Raw genomic sequence first — 17,621 nt, 5'->3', positions numbered from 1 at the left:
AAAGACCAATCAAACAAGAAACCGTAAACACACGCCGCCTAAGTTCAGGCTTAAGTCAAAAGTCCGTTGGCACTGTAAACAAAGAGAAAGGATACCCTGCCTCCTTAAGTCAAAAGCTGTTCCCTTTACCCAGAACACAGACCCGAATAAAACATAAGCCAGAAAGCGGAACACTTTCTAAGTCAATTGGCAAAGGTAAGAAGTTCTGAGAAATCAAATGTATTGCTAAAATCATGATGATTTGACTTAATTTCTTATAATCAAGAGATAATATTTTAAACCCAGATCTTATACTTGAATAGTTGCATTAGATGGCATATACGGTTTTAAAGTATTTTGGTAAAATTTGGAGGAACTACATAAATATGAATTTTATCTAGGGGGAAACTTTATAAGCAAATGGAAATACCCTCAGCAAAGGGTATTACAAGGCATCGGCCTACAGTTGAGCTTTTATTGTGCATGTTGTCTTTTCTTGCTTTTCATTTATTTTCTTTTCTTTTTCATTAAATCGGATGCCTCTGCTCGGCGATGGTATAAGCCCGCCATAATGTGGCTGCTGTTGCCCGGCTTATGTGTCGTATGCGTAATATTCAATGTTATTTAAAAGGACAGGATGTGGGAGTCCATTTTCATAATGCATACATTGTTGTCAACCGTCTCGTTGATGGGCTATATTTTTGATGCCGCGTTGCCATCCAATATGAATTTTCGCTTTGATCTCCTTCATCCCTAGGGTCTAATAGGATACACTTTTGCTAATATTCCCTGCTTAACCAACAATTTCATTGAAAAATTTGTTATTCACTTCACCTGGCTCTCTATCCCGAAAATTTTACAACCCATGTTCCTTGTTTGTGTGAAGTCAAAAGTCTGTAAATTTTACAAATTAATGGTTTGGTCCTGGGTGACACGAATCCCGGCTGCTTTGTTCTCGAGTGTGTTTCAAGTGAATTTAATGGAAAATCTACGGCAGCACTTTTCACGCCCGTGCATAAAAAAGTTGTACTAGCTTGGAAATTTTTTTGTGTTCTTTTCTTAATCAACTTTCCCAATATTAACCTAATTCTTCAGCAACACTTAGCTTTAGGAGGCAACGTAGCTCCATTTCATTCTGAGACCATTTAAATCCAGCCTTGATTAATTTTTTGCTCAAATCTGTAGGTTTCTTCTTGCGTGCACCAATACAAGCAAATACCCGCATTAAAGTTTTACCTCAACCTAATGGTCCGAAAATTATCGCCACTCAATTAGTTGAGCATCAAAATTCAAGCCACCCAAAACAGCCACAAATAAAGCGAGATTTTCCTTTGACGTTAATTAGAAAATCTTGGCGTCTCTCATGGCTGCACTAATTGCACTCCCTCTAATCATAATCGGATCTGACAGTTTTGCTTAAAAATTGCCATTGAAAAATTGTATTCCATTGCATCCTTTGCATAGGACTACCACAAAACCAAAAAGTAAACTTCTGGCTTTCATGCGACTAAGCGCAAACTAAATAAGTTAGTGGTGCCGATGGTGTCCCACTTACTTACACACAAAAGCAAGTGGAAATTTCAACAATGAACGAAGGTCTCAATTCAGTTTTCATTCCCTCGATTTCCTCGCAACAATTTTTTACGGTATAAGGCTTGGAAATAGGTCTAATTTTGGGTTTTTGGGGATTAGAGTGGAGATGCCAGTTCCAGTGGAGGCAGCTTGTAGTACCCATAATGTCTGTGAAAATATGTTCACTTATGTTAGGTGCAACTACAAAAGATGGTTTTATTGGACATTTTGTGGCCATGTTTTAGGGTGGCTCCCTGTAGTTTTTGTAGCTTGTGACCATGATAATAAACTGAGAAATTTAATGCCGAAACAAATATTTTCACCGATTTGTTAAAGCGTATGCTATACATACGTGTATGTTTTAATTCCGCATATACTTTAATCCTGTGAACATGTTTATTTCTAGGGAAAAGTGTACAAAGAGTCATTCGAAACTAAATACATATATTGTCACGACATTCCCACTTTCCTAACATATTTTCTACAAACCCCCCAAATCAATTTACAACAATTCCGTCTGCCTATAGAATAAACATTTAGTTGCCCAATAAATTAACAAGTCTTGACAGTGTTTACACAGCAGAAGATAAATTAACAAGTCCCAACAACGTTAACAGTTCGATAAATGCCCAATTAACCACAATTCCCAAACCTTCAATGAACTCGCTGAGTTTTTGTTTATTTTTTGGAGCCACCTCAATAACGTTAGGGCAACATTTAAGCTTTGGCGCGACTCTTCAATAAAAATAAACAAAACGGAAGAGCTGTTTTCATCAGAAACGAAATACAGGCGAAATTCTATTGCAGTGCTGCCAGTGTCCGAATTGAATTTTGATGCAGTTTCAATTATACAGTACAAACTTTTCACCTGTGAAAGCTGACAGGTGCTCACCCTGAGCCATAACTCATGTCCACCCACTGAATTTGGTCAGTTGTTTGAGGGGAAGACTGAGATTGTTTGTATAGCTTTTCAATCTTATTTCGGATCATTTGTTTTTCTTGTTGTCTGCACTCTCGTTTTGCTCTGACCACTGGAAATGCTGCAGATAACTTTTTGCGAATTTTAACAAAGGCTGTAATTTATATCTTTCCATTTTAGATTGCAATGAAGCTCAGCAGCCCCTGAAGATGCATTGCACTACATAAATCAGCAGCACTCGAACTAAATACAAGGTTTGAGGCATATTATATCCCCATTAGGATACGCAACTAAAACCACAAACAAAAAGCTTTTCGGCAATGGACTTAATCGAGCAGGAATCCCGGCTGGAATTCCTGCCCGGCGCAGAGGAGGAGGCGGAGTTCGGTAAGTGTCCTCTCTAATCCCTTCAAGCAACTGGGAACGCGACTCATTCAACCGGATTAAATTGACTTGACGTATCATCAATCAAAGGCATTGACAAGTGTTTTTGCTTCTGACAGTTCGTCGTTAGTTTTTTGATCTTGAATCATTCATGATTTTGGGCTCCACCATCCACGTACTGACTTTGATATAAGGAAGCAGGTGATGCTCGAATATGCTTATGAAATTCATATCAAAGTTGGGTCTTACTATAAATATTTTATATAAAATTGATGTATATCCCTGTCCAAAGTGGCATTTATAAAACACCCTCGCCGGCTATCTAAATGCGTTTCAATTTCCTCGACGTTTACCACTCAGCAAAAACGCGAATGTCAACGGCCCAGCCACCAGTTGACTGACAACTGACACTTGAATTAATCTGCTGCTGTCAGGAATCGCGATTTTTCACAAGTTCAACACTGCAACTAATGGATCGCAGGAAGCCAAGCACACCAAACTTATTCATTCATAAAAACATGATGTTGTACTGAAGCAACCTACTAGACAACAGCTTAAATATAGCACTGGGTCAATTTATATTTAATTACTTTGCCCACGCACTTTCTCTGAGTGATATGAATATAATGCACAACTATTTTTCAATCCATTCGCAGAACGCCTGTATGCGGCCCCCGCCGAGATTGTGGCCCTGTTGTCCATTTTCTATGGGGGAATCAGCATCGTGGCTGTCATTGGCAACACTTTGGTCATTTGGGTGGTGGCCACGACCAGGCAGATGCGGACTGTGACAAATATGTATATCGCTAATTTGGCTTTTGCCGATGTGATTATTGGCCTCTTCTGCATACCATTTCAGGTGAGTTGCAACAGCCGAGCTTAATTATAATGCGGGTAATTATGCCTCTTTTTTGCGCGTATATAAAATGCATACATTGAAAATTGCTCATACGCACTGTTGAGCTGGTAAATGGATTTCGACTTTAACGCATAAATCACACAAGCCAACAACATTAGCATTAGTTTTCACTTATTTTCACCATAGATAGGTGCCCCTAATAGACACGAACACACAGTTTTTGAGCCACACACTGTGTAGGGACATCAATTTCAGCGTAATCCGGCATCAATTTAATTTCCGGACAACGAGCGCTCATGTTTGGAATTAGAAAATTGGCACGGCCTAGGGTCATCTTCTCTAAAAAGTTACGGTAATGGAATATTACCTACATCCAATTTTAATGTGATTTTCGGCTTATGTGTTAATGGGATAAATAAAGTGCTAAAAGCCATGTGAACAGTTTTCTGGGCTTTCTTTGGCATTTGAATGCGATACTGAGTAATTCTATTGTGATTATCTTCAATTGATTGCCTGGTGTCGTGGAATGCGAAAAGCAAACGCAGTTTGCTTTGAAAATACTGTTTGCTCGGAAAATGGCCAATCAATGTGCACTGGACATTTGAATAAAGTAATTGAATCGTTACTTTGTATTCAGCTCGTTTCGCAGAATACCAAAATTGCATTTCAGCTTGTTTATACGTAGCGTTTTGAGTGTAACCACCGAATCGAACAAGCGAAATAATTGTTAATTGCTAGTAAAAAAGTTGTTTGAATCTTCCTGCTAGGACTTGGCAATATAAAGTATAATAAATGGATACATTTTTAAATTATAATTATTCTTCTTACCAGAGAATGCATACGAATATAGCTCATTTCCAATTGAACCCCCCATTGAACCTTGAACTTGGCCCAAAGCCAGCCTTCACTTTGCGCACTTAATTTATATTAATCCCGCAATCAAATAGAACTTTGCTCCTCTCCCAGCCGCCAGCATGTGTCATCAATAAGCCCACGGGAAAATTGCAATTTGCGGCCGGCTTTGAGTGGAGAAAGGAGAAAGCGTGTTCTTCAAATATCCGCAGTGACCACACACGTTTCCACTCACCCCCACGCAAATCAGTGTCCAACACAACTTGGCTGGTATTTCAGCCGTTTATTTATCCTCGAAATGTTGAAACAGCCCAAATACAACACCCTCTGCAGGTTCCTGTTGTTTGTGGTCCAGTGTCCATTAATGGTGTTTGCCGTGACTTGAATGGCGGCGCAATTTTGGGTTGAATTAATCATGGCAAATCGCAGGCAGAGTGGCATGTAGCTATGCCTACACTTTCATTCAATAGATATTATTTGTGATCATTAAACTTCAGCTTTTGGCTACAGAGCAGGTACACTTTTACACATTTATTCTATACAGTCAGGTTCTTAGCAGCAAATCCTGGCATTTGTGGCAATGTGAAGCACTTTAAGCTAATATTTGCAATTTTTTTCGCCGTGCAGTTCCAGGCTGCCCTGCTGCAGAGCTGGAATCTGCCGTGGTTCATGTGCAGCTTCTGCCCCTTCATTCAAGCCCTGAGTGTGAATGTCTCGGTGTTCACGCTGACCGCCATAGCCATCGATCGGCATAGGGCCATCATTAATCCACTTAGGTGAGTCACTGGGCATCCGATCCGAACCGATTCGAATCGGCAATCATAATCATTAAAATCGGCTTACGCATACAGGGCGCGTCCCACCAAGTTCGTATCGAAGTTCATAATTGGTGGCATTTGGATGCTGGCCCTGCTGTTCGCGGTGCCCTTTGCCATTGCCTTTCGGGTTGAAGAGTTGACCGAAAGGTTTCGTGGTAAGTCAATACGATTTGCATGGATTAAATGCCTGCGACCTCAATCAAATTTTCCGCCTTGAACAGAGAACAATGAGACCTACAATGTGACGCGGCCATTCTGCATGAACAAGAACCTGTCGGATGATCAATTGCAATCCTTTCGCTACAGCCTGGTTTTTGTCCAGTATCTGGTTCCATTCTGTGTCATCAGCTTCGTCTACATCCAGATGGCGGTACGTTTGTGGGGCACACGTGCACCTGGAAACGCGCAGGATTCAAGGGACATAACGCTGCTGAAAAACAAGAAGAAGGTGAGTGCTGCACTTTGGTTTGGTATGCAAATCAGAGCGGGTTTTAATTTCCTCTTTTTGCAACGCTTGCAGGTCATCAAAATGCTAATTATCGTGGTCGTTATCTTTGGACTCTGCTGGCTGCCACTGCAGCTCTATAATATTCTGTATGTCACGATACCGGAAATCAACGACTACCACTTCATTAGCATCGTCTGGTTCTGCTGCGACTGGCTGGCCATGAGCAATAGTTGCTACAATCCCTTTATTTATGGCATCTACAACGTAAGTGTGACCCAATGATGATGATTTGTTTACGGAGTGTTAAATTTGCATTTGCCTGGCTGCGATTTGATTGACATACATCCTGTGGATCGCAGTTGCTCCCCAGGGACACGTCCTTTGCACACGCACTGAAAGGATACAAGTCCTTAAATGGGCAGTAAATTTGCGGGCGAGTAGTGGGGATTGAGGGGGGACTAAAGGTCGTCTTGTGTTTGTTTTGAAACGCTTTAGCTTGGGTGAGTCAGATATTGACTTGGGATTTTGGGAAAATTGCTTTGCGTACGAATGAATATCTCGTAAAACATCTACATATTAAACGTTTGGCTTTTTATAAAGAAGTTAAAGAGGACCTTTTCTGAGTTGGGCGTTGGAAATATTATTTTATTTCCAAAGAGTATATTTTTATATATTACTTTTGTACTTTTAGACCTAAGCTGCTGCTTCCCAAATGAGCATTTTCTATTATCTCATCAAATGAAACACAAGCATGGACGCAAAGTAAATGAAACTTTTACGGAAGTTCCACGGTCTCAAAAATCAAAGAAGCTTAGAAATGAGTCAAAAACGTCTGATTTCATTTCATTGTAAGCGAATCGATTGCCTTCCCATTTTCCTTCTTACTGATTTATTAGCATCCGCGTCACATTCTTATCAAAAATAAATTCTGGCTTACTTTGAAACATTTTCCAATTTCCTTGCGCCGTGCACCAAAAATAGCTGACAAAAAAATACTTTGTGAAAGTTAATTAAAGCAGCGCTCCACTGTTTTGCCAATAAGCAAACACCTACAGTCTAAGCCGCGGGAATTGTGAAACCACAAAGTGAAGCGAAATCCACAAAAATCCTCAGAATGGCAAAGCGGCAAACCGATGAAGGCGGGAAAACCCGTCGGCCGTTTGCTTTGACACTCAAATTGTCTGTAAAAGATAGATTGAGATCCCGAACTGCGAATGCTCGTAACTTTTTCCCAACTGGCTGGGCGTGAAAACTTTGTCAACAGATATCCCATTTTACTGCCAGCAAAGACAAATGGCATTCGTCCGCGAAGGTGGAGGTTTTCCTAGACCACATTCATTAGCCACTTTCCGCTTCTGCCCCAAATATTTCGGCCAATCCACTTAATAAAATAATTAGGCAGAAAGTTTGATTGTGCCTGTGCGGCAACAGCAAATAGCGAAGAAGCGATTTAAGCATATAAAAAACTCTGCTAAGTAGTGCCATGATTTATGCAATGCTATAATACATTTTCTTTACTTCAGTGAGTAAAGATATTTCCAGCCGCAGGCAAAATGATAAAATTGCGATGGATTAACATTAGCGTGCTCTTTTTTCTCTGCACAGGAAAAGTTCAAGCGGGAATTCAACAAACGCTTCGCGGCCTGTTTCTGCAAGTTCAAGACGAGCATGGACGCCCACGATAGGACCTTTTCGATGCACACCCGCGCCACCTCCCTAAGGTCCACCTACGCCAACTCCTCCATGCGAATCCGGAGTAATCTCTTTGGCCCGGCGCGGGGTGGGCTCAACAATGGAAAGCCGGGTTTGCATATGCCGCGAGTGCTTGGCTCCGGTTCCAACAGCGCCGCTTACAACGGAAGTAGTGGGCAGAACAACAATGTCAATGGCCATCATCATCTGCATCAAAGCGTGGTTACCTTTGCTGCCACTCCAGGTGTTTCGGCATCTGGTGGGGGCGTGGCAATGCCCCCGTGGCGCCGGAACAATTTTAAACCTCTGCATCCGAACGTAATCGAATGCGAGGACGACATGGCACTCATGGAGCTGCCATCGACCACGCCCCCCAGCGAGGAACTGGCATCCGGCGCCGGGGTCCAGTTGGCCCTGCTCAGCAGGGAGAGCTCCGGCTGCATTTGCGAGCAGGAGTTTGGCAGCCAAACCGAGTGCGATGGCACCTGCATACTCAGCGAGGTGTCGCGAGTCCATCTGCCCGGCTCGCAGGTGAAGGAGCAGGAGCAGGATGCGGGAAAGTCCTTGTGGCAACCACTTTAATTCAAACTAGAGTGGTTTAAGTTATAGCCGTGTTCCATTGACACATTCCGCAGCCAGTCCATGGATTATAGACATGTGGTGCACGGGGTATAAATGACATTCACATGTGATGTGTGTGCCAGTAAAAACGCTATCATAGCTCATTAATCACCCCCACTCGTGTAACTTGTGTGTATAAATGTTTTAGGGTCAAGCCACTACACTAACATGTTCAAATTTGATGTGTACATATTTTAGGCTTTAGTGTATAGAGTCCTGCAACTAAATGCGTCAATGGAACATGGCCATTTACCTCTGTGATTTCGTCTTAATGAATTGTGATTACAAGTCCCATTGCTGATAATTGTTGCGCAGAAGGAGATATTGAATGGGTGTGAATGCTGGTCGTGAGCCGTGTACAGTATTATAATAATGGTATCTTCAAATTGCGATCCTACGAGCACGAAGTCCAAACGTTGTAAATAATCGATTCCTTAAAGACCTTATCAAGCCAAAACTCACCAAATAAAATGTATAAATAGCTGAACAAAAAGTAATCAACTTAAACTAGCACCTGAAATCAATTAAGTAGTATTACATTAAATTATTTAAAAAGTATTTTAACATCAATCCGATTACGTATTAAATCCAACACAAGCACACAGCTGGATGTAAGCAAATGTAATGTACAATATTTGTCATTAAAAAACAGAAAGGCTAATTAATGTAATTATTATTGTATTAAACTACCAAACGAAAACGAATAAACATTTCGAGTCATTAAGCAAACAAACAAAACATACCAGTATTCTTAATATTCCTAATTACAATGCAGCACAATTATTATTGTTTATGCGCGGCCCATAAATAGCAAAATAAAAACGGTTCGCTATTTCCGCTTCACTTCGCTGCTTTCAAACTAACTGCCAGAGGAGCATTTAATGCTTGCAGTTATGGCATTCTGCTATAAATGTGCAACATAAAGAAAATATACTTTTAAGTGAAAGTACAAGTTTTTCCAGTTTTTACTTGGGCGCTTTTTACTTGAAAGATTATCGCTTAGCAGAGACTCACACCGGAAATGGGCAATCAAAAGCCCAAGATGGTCGAGGAGCTTTCAAGTTTCTTGCGGCAGCAGCAAAGACATCGAAAAGCTTTAACCCTTAAGCGGTGCCGGAGTTTTATTTTCTGCGGAAAACTGGAAACTTAGTTTCCTTGATGTTCAGTTGAGCTTTCCAAACCGAAGAGTGAGACGCCACATTCCGAATTCAAATCATATTTCCGCTATGCAGTTGGTATGGTGCTAATATGCTTAAATGCGCATCAGTAATTTAAATTATAAGCCCTTTAAAGCTCGTGGCATAATCAGCGTTTAACGATTTGGCCAGCCGTTTTTCCTAATGCCAATGCAAACAACTCCAGGCCGAATGTGGACAGGCACAATTGAACAGGAATATATGACGACTGCAGCAGGAACCACAACTATGTCGCACGGCCATGTGTGCACAGGAAGAAATACTTATAAGTTGCAGTACTTGAAAGCTGCATTTCACTATATATCTAGTTTAAAGATATGTAAGAGTAAATTCTCTATTATTTTTCATTAGTTCTAAAAATTAATCTTAATTTAATTGAAAGTCCGGCATTATTTTTGTCCGTGCATCAGTGCACGTTTTACTTGCGCCTCATTTTCGCTGGCAATCAAACAACATATGCTGCGCACTTGCTCACGCGATGAACAAGGACCAACTGCGACTATGACGGAGGATATGGACACGCACACTCACACACACAACTGCAGTTAGAAGGACACATGGTCACATGGACGTGGCCGCATTGACTGTTGATAATTGAATAATTAACATTGTTTAAAATGGCTCAACAAGCGAATGGAGAGAGAGTGAAAGAGCAGGTGGGTCCGCCGTCTCCCTTTCGCCAGACAACCGGCGCCCAGGTCATCAGGTCAAATGCAACCACAATGTCAGCCATGCCACCCCCCCCCGCCAACCCCCGCTGCCCACATTTTAAATCATATATAATGTGCTCGCTGGAAAAGTGCAGGGGTTGTCGGACACACAAATAGATATAGTATAATTGGGCTAGAAGGGATATATATCGTGTGTACTTCATATTAATATAATTGACTTGCGGTGGGAAAATCTTTTCGATACATGTCTGCCGTTTATTGATTAAAATTTTAGTTTTTAGTCGCATTGAAATTGAAAACTTGTCAATGCGCTTTTTACCCTTGAAGTGAACGGTTCGATTTTTTAAAAGCCAACAAAATCAAAATTTCAAGTCATGCACGAGCCAAATGCTAGTAAAAGTGTGTAAAATATAAGTTAATGATTCATATTATTGGCTTACTGCTAAGCACATTTAGATTTAGCCAAACCTTGGATTGTGATATAACACTTGTACCCATATATAAAAGTATCTGAAAGTGTGCACCGCACACTCGTGTACTGCAATATATTGTGGCATACTTTTGGAAACCTTTAGGGTTATCCTGGTGACTCTGCTAATCACTTGACGCAAATTTATTCCAAGCTGCACGTAATGGCCCCCAAACTGATTGGCTTTAAATGTGTTCCTTAATACCCCCAATAGCTGCTCGCAAGGCCTTTTCGTCCACCAGCTCCTCGCGCCGCAGCAGCAATGGGTGTGCCAGTGGCCACGATGTGGAGGAGGACGAGGAGGAGCAGCTCTTCCAGGAGGCGTCATCCAGTACGAGAACAAACAGCGTCGATGGGAGCGGCACCGCCTTCAGCAGCGCTGTCAGTGCGACACCGGTTACGGATTTCTATAGCAATGCCACCGTACTCATTACGGGCGGTACGGGTTTCGTGGGCAAAGTGTTAACAGAGAAATTGCTTCGCTCGTTTGGATTGCGTAAAATTTACATGCTGATACGCAGCAAGGACAGCATGAGCGTGCAGGAGCGTTTGAAGGGCTTTTTCAATGAATCGGTAAGTGTCAGGACAGGATGCGGCAGCCTGTCAGGCGCCCATACCGTTCCATACCGTTCCATAGCGTTGGCCAGGACAATATCGGATAAAATCCCAACCCACTGCTCCGCACAGATATTCAATAGGATGCGCGAGGAGTCACCGCAATTGTTGGAGAAGGTGCATCCGATACGCGCTGATTACAGTGCCATCGACCTGGACATTGATGCCGCCGACCGAGCAATGCTCTCGTCTGAGGTCCAGGTGAGTAACTTTTGTTGGCACTCCATCGGGCCTTCCACCATCGCCAGTTTCAATCCACCGCAACCGCTCCTCTGTCGGCAATTCAATCAATGGACTTTTTGTGTGAGAAACTTTTCATGGGTCTTTGTTGTGTTTGCCTATCTGGATGGCTCCCCCGATTCCTGTCTGCTATTATCTATTTACACTACGAATAAATGGGGCAAGCATCGTAATCGTCAGGAAATTTCGTAGTCAGTATACTTACTATTAAAGAAGCACATAATCCCACAGATTAGGGTTCACGACTATTTTGTGCAGCTGGCACATTTAGCGTAGCGAAATTTCTTTCAGTGCTCAGCCATCCCTAGTTGGCGCATTACGTATACGTAAAACGTTGCATGCCAAAGGCAGGCTCAATGTTTACGACAACAGCAGCCAGGCAGTCAGTTCATTTCCTTCGCTTCTCGCCACTTTTTTCCTGCTCTGTTTTGCTGATCACTAGAGGCACACGATATGTACATGCATGTATTTGTATATATTTTCTACTTTTGAACAAAAATTGAAAACCCGCCGCCGACGTAAAACTGTGAGAATGTGTGTTGCTTCGCCTGCTGGTGGTTATAAAACACAATATATAAATAAATGAAAATTCCTGTGCATGCTTCAAGTGCCCGGCATGCGCGAGCCATTGTCCTGCCATCCGGGCGCATCCGCATCCGCATCCGCATCCCCATCCGCATCTGCATCCTCGTCCACATCCGTTGGTCGTTTTTATTTTCCTCAGCTTCCCGTGCTGTTTGCGAGAGCATTTTGCATACAAGTCACTCAGGCCTGGACGGTCTGCTTAGAGTCGCTTGCACTGTTTTAGCTGAAATTGCTTTGTTGCCGATGTTCAATGCACGCGTGGCACTGCAGGATTCCCGCCTCAGCGTCCTGTTTCCAGGACCTGCTCCATATGCCACCATATGCATTTTGGAGGCTGTCTTGGAGCGCGGAGCAAACCCAATTCCCCACCAGATCGCCGCTCATTTAGCATGCTTGAAATATTATTATTATTAATACCATTAACAAGAAATCGAATAGTGCTATATGTCATGAACTAATACCAATTGGCTGGCTGTGAAATAATTTTAAGCACATAATCTTCGCAAAAATAGTTCTAAGACATCTAACATCCATAAGACACCAGATATTTGGCATCACTGACTGCTGCTGCTTTGTATGCGAGTCTCATGTGAATTTTGCATGAGCATTTCTGTGTTACTGGGCTCGCCCCTTTTTGTTCTTTTCATTTTTAATATGCATTACAATTCCTGGGTCTGGTTTATCCTCGCCTGTAGATTGTCTTTAATGTGGTGGCTTCGGTGAAATTCAATGAGAAACTGAGCGACGCTATTGATATTAATGTCCTGGGCACGAAGAAGATACTCGACTTGGCCATGGAAATGAAGCACTTGAAGGTAAGGTGATTGAAAACAATACATTCATAAGTCTTACCACTGAACCAAAATAGAACAAAAATTATAATGATGCCTTGGTGGAACAAACCAGCCCGTATTCCTGTCTGAACCCACCAATGTATCAGCAATCAATACGTCGGCATTCAATACCGATTCCATGCATATCATTTAAAAGCCTATTAAAGGCTTCCACCGACTTTATATTCCACCCACCATGTTTGGCAGTGGCCGCACTTCCATTAGTGGAAATAAACAATGGTTAAATAAAGGTTCAATATTCGCATATCGTGCTTTTAAGTAACCAAAATACATAATTCCCGCTGCTGAATAAATGCAAAAATATTTCCCCCCAAACTCACCCTTTTTCCAACTATTTGGGTGTTTCATATTTTACGGCGTTGGCGGGCAAACAATTTCCAACACAATTCAATCAACATTCAACATGCGTGTTTCCCTTCCGATTGCAATGGTCCCGCGTGGAAAAACATAGTCCTTCGTGCACATTTCAACACTCTACTGCAATTGCAATCGCAAATTCATCAAGGAACAAGTGTACGAGAACGAAATTGGCTACGAAAAAATCATGCAGGTTGGTGATGCAGGCATAAAGTTTTTATTTTACAAAAGAAATTTGTATACCATGCTAATAAAGGTATTTCAAACTCGAATCTTAGCACGTAGCAGACTAAGAGCACTTACAGATATGAAAGATTATTCTGGTTTTTCTTAAAAAACTTAACTTTTATTTTAGTTATCTTAAGCTGGTAGACTTCTCACCCGCATTCCTACTTCTGCAGATCTATCGCACATTCGACGACGAAACTCTGGAGAAGATGCGCCACTGTCTGATTGGCCAGATGCCCAACACCTACACGATGACCAAGAAGTGCGCCGAGAATCTGGTGAATCATCGGGCATTCCACATGCCGGCGGGTATTTTCCGACCGCCCATAGGTGAGTCGGTTGGGCGGAAGGAATATTTATTGCGGTGCAGACTTGACTTAACAAACTAATTGTCAGATAATTAGCACAAATACCCAGGGGCAGGCGTTGTGTAAGCAGAAACACACAAGAAACATTCTCAGCTCCTTCCATTTCGAGAGAGATCCCCCGAGGATCTCTGCGGAAACAAAGGGAATATTTAAAATTTTGTGAAAAATGGCCAACAGAGTTGTCTTCCTTCGGTAGCTAGTGATTTTGGAGGGAGGGTTCTTGGGGCTTACCAGATAAATGTATGTGGGAAAAGTTTTTATATTTCGTTTATTTTTTATTTTTGTTTTTGGTGATTTTGTTTGCTGCTTTGTTCGTGCTGCACAAAACGCAACGTAACGTAACGAACGAAACGTAACAAAAAGCCAGAGGATGGCTGACTTGGTTTACCATCGTCTCAGTGCTTCGAGCTCAGGGAGGAATGGGGGAACGGGGGTCCTGGCTGCCGAAGCTCTCGAGGAACAGAGCACAAACAAATTTTCATTTATTTTAACACAAAAATGCCAAAGCATCGTCCTTATGCAGCTGCATCCTAAGCTGCCTGTGCAAACGGGAATGGCAATGGAAAAGTAACATTTTCCCTGATTTGGTAGACAGTGAAATACTCTAGCCTAAAATGGAGGTTTTCAAAAAGAAATTTCAGTTGCAGTCTGACAATATTATGAGTTGTTAAAAACAATTAGATAGGATTTCTTTTAATATTTATTTATTTACCAGCCAAGTGTATTGGAGTTATTGTAGGCACAGAATTGAACTCTTAAATGTGAAACTCCTAAATTTAAGAAGTACAAATATGTGGGATATCCATTTATGCTTATGGCTTAACAGCTACTTACCATTAAATATTTTTTTAATTTATAATGTCACGAGGCGTTAAGTCCTTTGAACTCTGTAGTCCAAGAGTGTTGGCTGAAAAAATCAAGTCCAAAACTTGCAATTGGAAGTCAGGCATATCAGTTAGCAAAATGGCAAATGGAACGGGAAGTTCGGAATGAGTTGGCTTAGGTGGCAGTGGTGGCCGGGATCCCGAGCTGTTGGACCAGTCCCTACCATTATCGCTTTGACGTTGGCCAAAATCAACAAGGATACAGCAGCCACCAGCCACCAGCCACCAGCCACCAACTCCTTTTCCGTCTGCGATTCTCTGGCCGAGCGAACAAAGCAGCCATTAATTCTTATTTATTCGCAGTAATGTCAACGTACAAGGATCCATTTCCCGGCTGGACTGATAATTTGTACGGGCCATCAGGTTTATGCACTTGGTCCGCCCGGGGACTCGTCCGTTGCATTTACGGCAAGGCCAGCTGCAAGGCGAACATGCTGCCCGCCGATTATGTGGTGAATGCCATGATAGCGACCGCCTGGGATATCGCTCGAAGGTTAGTCCACCAGCCACCAGCACACAACACACACCCAACACACACACAACATGCAGCAGAGAAACATCCTGCTGAAGCGGCGCCAAAGGATGTGTAAAAGTTGTAAAGAGTTACACCGCAAGCTGATAGCACTCGCTTGTTTGCAAACGGCAGCAAGAAGGTGGAAATTGTAAATACCACGGACGGAGAAACTAAGAGGTGCAAAGGTCGCGGGCGATAATGTCCAGGGACCGGAAAAAATATCACCTTTCTTAGCTATTTAACTGAGGGTTTAATTTCCAGCGTTTCCTGTGCAAGAGTGTAATAATTATTTACAAAGCAATTTTTCTTATATTTTAATATTTTTTGTAAAAAGTATTCTTGTTTTTGTGCCTGCAGATTTAAGCTCCGCGAAAGCGAAGTGGATGGGAAATCGGAGCTGCCCGTATACAACTACGTGTCCGATGCGAACAACATAACCTGGGGCCAATATATGCATCTGTCGCGCAAAGGATTTCACGAACCTTTCGACAAGGCGCTTTGGTGAGTTTATGCCACACACGGGCACACACATTTTATATTTGGTATAAAAATAAATATTCTTTATTGAATTTTTGGACCGGTTAAACGAAAAAATCAACACGAACCGCTGCCGTATTGTATGCATGTCTAATCCAATGCTTAAATATTGCCGAATTCTTGTGAATGGAAAATTTATCTATGCTCTGCTAATACCTTGAAACAACGAAACCTGCACGAAATTCGGAATAAAAAACCAAAAAAACATGGCTCAAACAACCCGAAAACCAACGTACACAAACTGGAAACACAATACGAACTGGGGATTGCCAACTAAACCAAATCGAACCCAAATGCCATACGAAATCGCCGGAATCGCAATGTCCACGACCTCTCACACACACACTCACACACACCCACTCACACGTACATGTCCTGCGATCGACCGCATTATTGTCACAGGTGCTTCTCGTACGTTATAATACCATCGAAGCCTCTGCATTGTGCAATTGCATTTTTCTTGCACAATATCCCGGCTTATATTTTAGATTTAATTGCCATGGTCACTGGACAAAAGCGCATGTAAGTAGACTCACACATCGATTCAGCTGCTCTCCACACAAAGACACCCACACATGCATGCTCGACCCTTGCCACGCCCACCCTCTCCACCGCCCCCATTGAGAATATGCTTGCAAAGGTGGCAATGGTGTGGTGTGTGCTGTGGTGTGGGTTTTGGTGGGTTGGCTACACTGAATGGATTTTAAATGGTACATGGAAAGGCAATTGAAAGACCCGTTTAGGGTATCCATGGGGCTCTTCCTTTTCAACACGGACTTTGCCGCGGATAAAGGGCTAATCAAGGGAATTACGTTCTATAGACAACACTTTGTTAATCTTTCTGCAAGCTAATGTAGTACCCTAAAATATTGATTAGCAGGCAGATGCTTAATAACTTTATAAAGTGAAAATGAAAGAGTGCAGACAGTTCGTTGCTTGCTTTCGTCGACCCTCTTGGCAAGCTTCTTAGTTCGGAGCGTATACGTAATATTTAACAAATTGCAATTAGAGCGCATTAGCCTCAGCATTCTGCCATTTATTTATGTAGGTGGCCCCAGCAGGGCTCACAGCCTCCACTCAAGCCCAACCCAATTAGCAAACATATTGACAACAATCCCTGCATCTCTGTGCGCCAAAGTGGCCCTCGCCCACTTCATGCAATTTGTGCACAGGGAGCTGGAAGCAGTTGAAGTGATCATCAATGCGATATTAGTTTACATATGGCACTCTATTATTTTTGTAATATTTTAAAAGTTAGCAAGCAGCTGTGAACTGAGGCAGTGATTTCTTTCCGTGCAGCTATGTGAAGGCGTACGAAAAGATCTCCCGCATAATCGACATGATGGCTTGGTTCGGATTGAAGGAGTGGAAGTTCGCCCATCGCAACATTGACGAATTGAACGAGCTGCTGCCACGCGAGGAGCGTTCGGTGCTGCAGTTCAACATTGCGACGATTAATTGGAGCGAATATTTCCGCTCATACCTCAGCGGCATCAGGCGCTACTTCTTCAAGGATAGCGCTAACGATAATAAATTACAGCAGCGCAAAACTATTTATCGCAGGTGGGTCTGACTCACCAGGTTGGCCGAAGGAAGGGTCCTTGGTCCGTCGCTAAGTAGTTTTTAATTACACTTTGTTTACTGCCTTTTTGCATGCTGCAACTGGACGCGCTCAGGATGCTCGTTTTGCACACGCTGCTGAAGACGACATTTGGTCTTTCATTAATTATGTGCATGCTCAGAGTTTATCTCAGGATTTTTAAGATGCTGCCAAAGATAGCGCTCTGAACGGGCGTCGTTACAAGCTGTAATCCTAATAAAATTGTGCGATTCTTAAAGCGTATCCGACTCTTGTCTGGCATTACTCATACGCCGTGTGGCATGCAACTTTTGACAACTTTTTCCCCAGCTTGTGCACCTCCTTTCGCGCTGATAGACGTCTTAGTTGGCCCCTCACGG

The 17,621-nt window shown here is 42.4% G+C and overlaps 2 protein-coding genes across 4 annotated transcripts; both read left to right on the top strand.

Annotated features, from left to right (window-relative positions):
• Positions 1 to 2,646: 2,646 nt before the first annotated feature.
• Positions 2,647 to 8,871, top strand: LOC6544505 (RYamide receptor). The gene is made up of 7 exons (XM_001971957.2): positions 2,647 to 2,857; positions 3,511 to 3,713; positions 5,193 to 5,341; positions 5,417 to 5,538; positions 5,605 to 5,831; positions 5,904 to 6,095; positions 7,437 to 8,871. The coding sequence occupies exons 1-7, from the start codon at positions 2,791 to 2,793 to the stop codon at positions 8,103 to 8,105; spliced, it is 1,629 nt and encodes a 542-aa protein (XP_001971993.1). The 5' UTR covers positions 2,647 to 2,790; the 3' UTR covers positions 8,106 to 8,871.
• A 1,436-nt stretch (positions 8,872 to 10,307) lies between these two features.
• On the top strand, positions 10,308 to 17,500 carry LOC6544504 (fatty acyl-CoA reductase wat). Of its 3 annotated transcripts, XM_015157779.2 has the most exons (11): positions 10,308 to 10,410; positions 10,695 to 11,053; positions 11,168 to 11,296; positions 12,616 to 12,735; positions 13,226 to 13,324; positions 13,533 to 13,689; positions 14,915 to 15,104; positions 15,483 to 15,626; positions 16,065 to 16,184; positions 16,962 to 17,225; positions 17,339 to 17,500. In XM_015157779.2, exons 1-11 carry the CDS (start codon positions 10,386 to 10,388, stop codon positions 17,448 to 17,450), a joined length of 1,719 nt encoding a protein of 572 aa, XP_015013265.1. In that variant the 5' UTR covers positions 10,308 to 10,385; the 3' UTR covers positions 17,451 to 17,500. The 3 variants fall into 3 exon arrangements, with proteins under 3 accessions (XP_015013265.1, XP_026833469.1, XP_026833470.1); XM_026977668.1 differs by lacking the exons at positions 16,962 to 17,225; positions 17,339 to 17,500 and adding an exon at positions 16,917 to 16,955; XM_026977669.1 differs by lacking the exons at positions 14,915 to 15,104; positions 16,065 to 16,184; positions 16,962 to 17,225; positions 17,339 to 17,500 and having other exon boundaries at positions 15,483 to 15,562.
• Positions 17,501 to 17,621: the final 121 nt, after the last annotated feature.

This window comes from Drosophila erecta, unplaced genomic scaffold (genome assembly GCF_003286155.1).
Source record: "Drosophila erecta strain 14021-0224.00,06,07 unplaced genomic scaffold, DereRS2 tig00000021-arrow-pilon, whole genome shotgun sequence".
Taxonomy (NCBI): Eukaryota; Metazoa; Arthropoda; class Insecta; order Diptera; family Drosophilidae; genus Drosophila; species Drosophila erecta.
Note: the sequence above shows the minus strand (reverse complement) of the source record. Positions and strands in the feature narration are given on the sequence as shown.

What these genes read in the sequence shown, in the direction of transcription:
- LOC6544504 (XM_015157779.2), top strand. Translation starts at nt 10,386, where the DNA reads ATGCACGAGCCAAATGCTAGTAAAA. An exon ending in TGCTCTCGTCTGAGGTCCAG is followed by an intron (nt 11,297 to 12,615) that starts GTGAGTAACTTT and finishes CCTCGCCTGTAG; the next exon opens with ATTGTCTTTAATGTGGTGGC. An exon ending in GTCACTGGACAAAAGCGCAT is followed by an intron (nt 16,185 to 16,961) that starts GTAAGTAGACTC and finishes CTTTCCGTGCAG; the next exon opens with CTATGTGAAGGCGTACGAAA.
- LOC6544505 (XM_001971957.2), top strand. Translation starts at nt 2,791, where the DNA reads ATGGACTTAATCGAGCAGGAATCCCGGCTGGAATTCCTGCCCGGCGCA. An exon ending in AGAGGAGGAGGCGGAGTTCG is followed by an intron (nt 2,858 to 3,510) that starts GTAAGTGTCCTC and finishes ATCCATTCGCAG; the next exon opens with AACGCCTGTATGCGGCCCCC. An exon ending in GCCATCATTAATCCACTTAG is followed by an intron (nt 5,342 to 5,416) that starts GTGAGTCACTGG and finishes TTACGCATACAG; the next exon opens with GGCGCGTCCCACCAAGTTCG.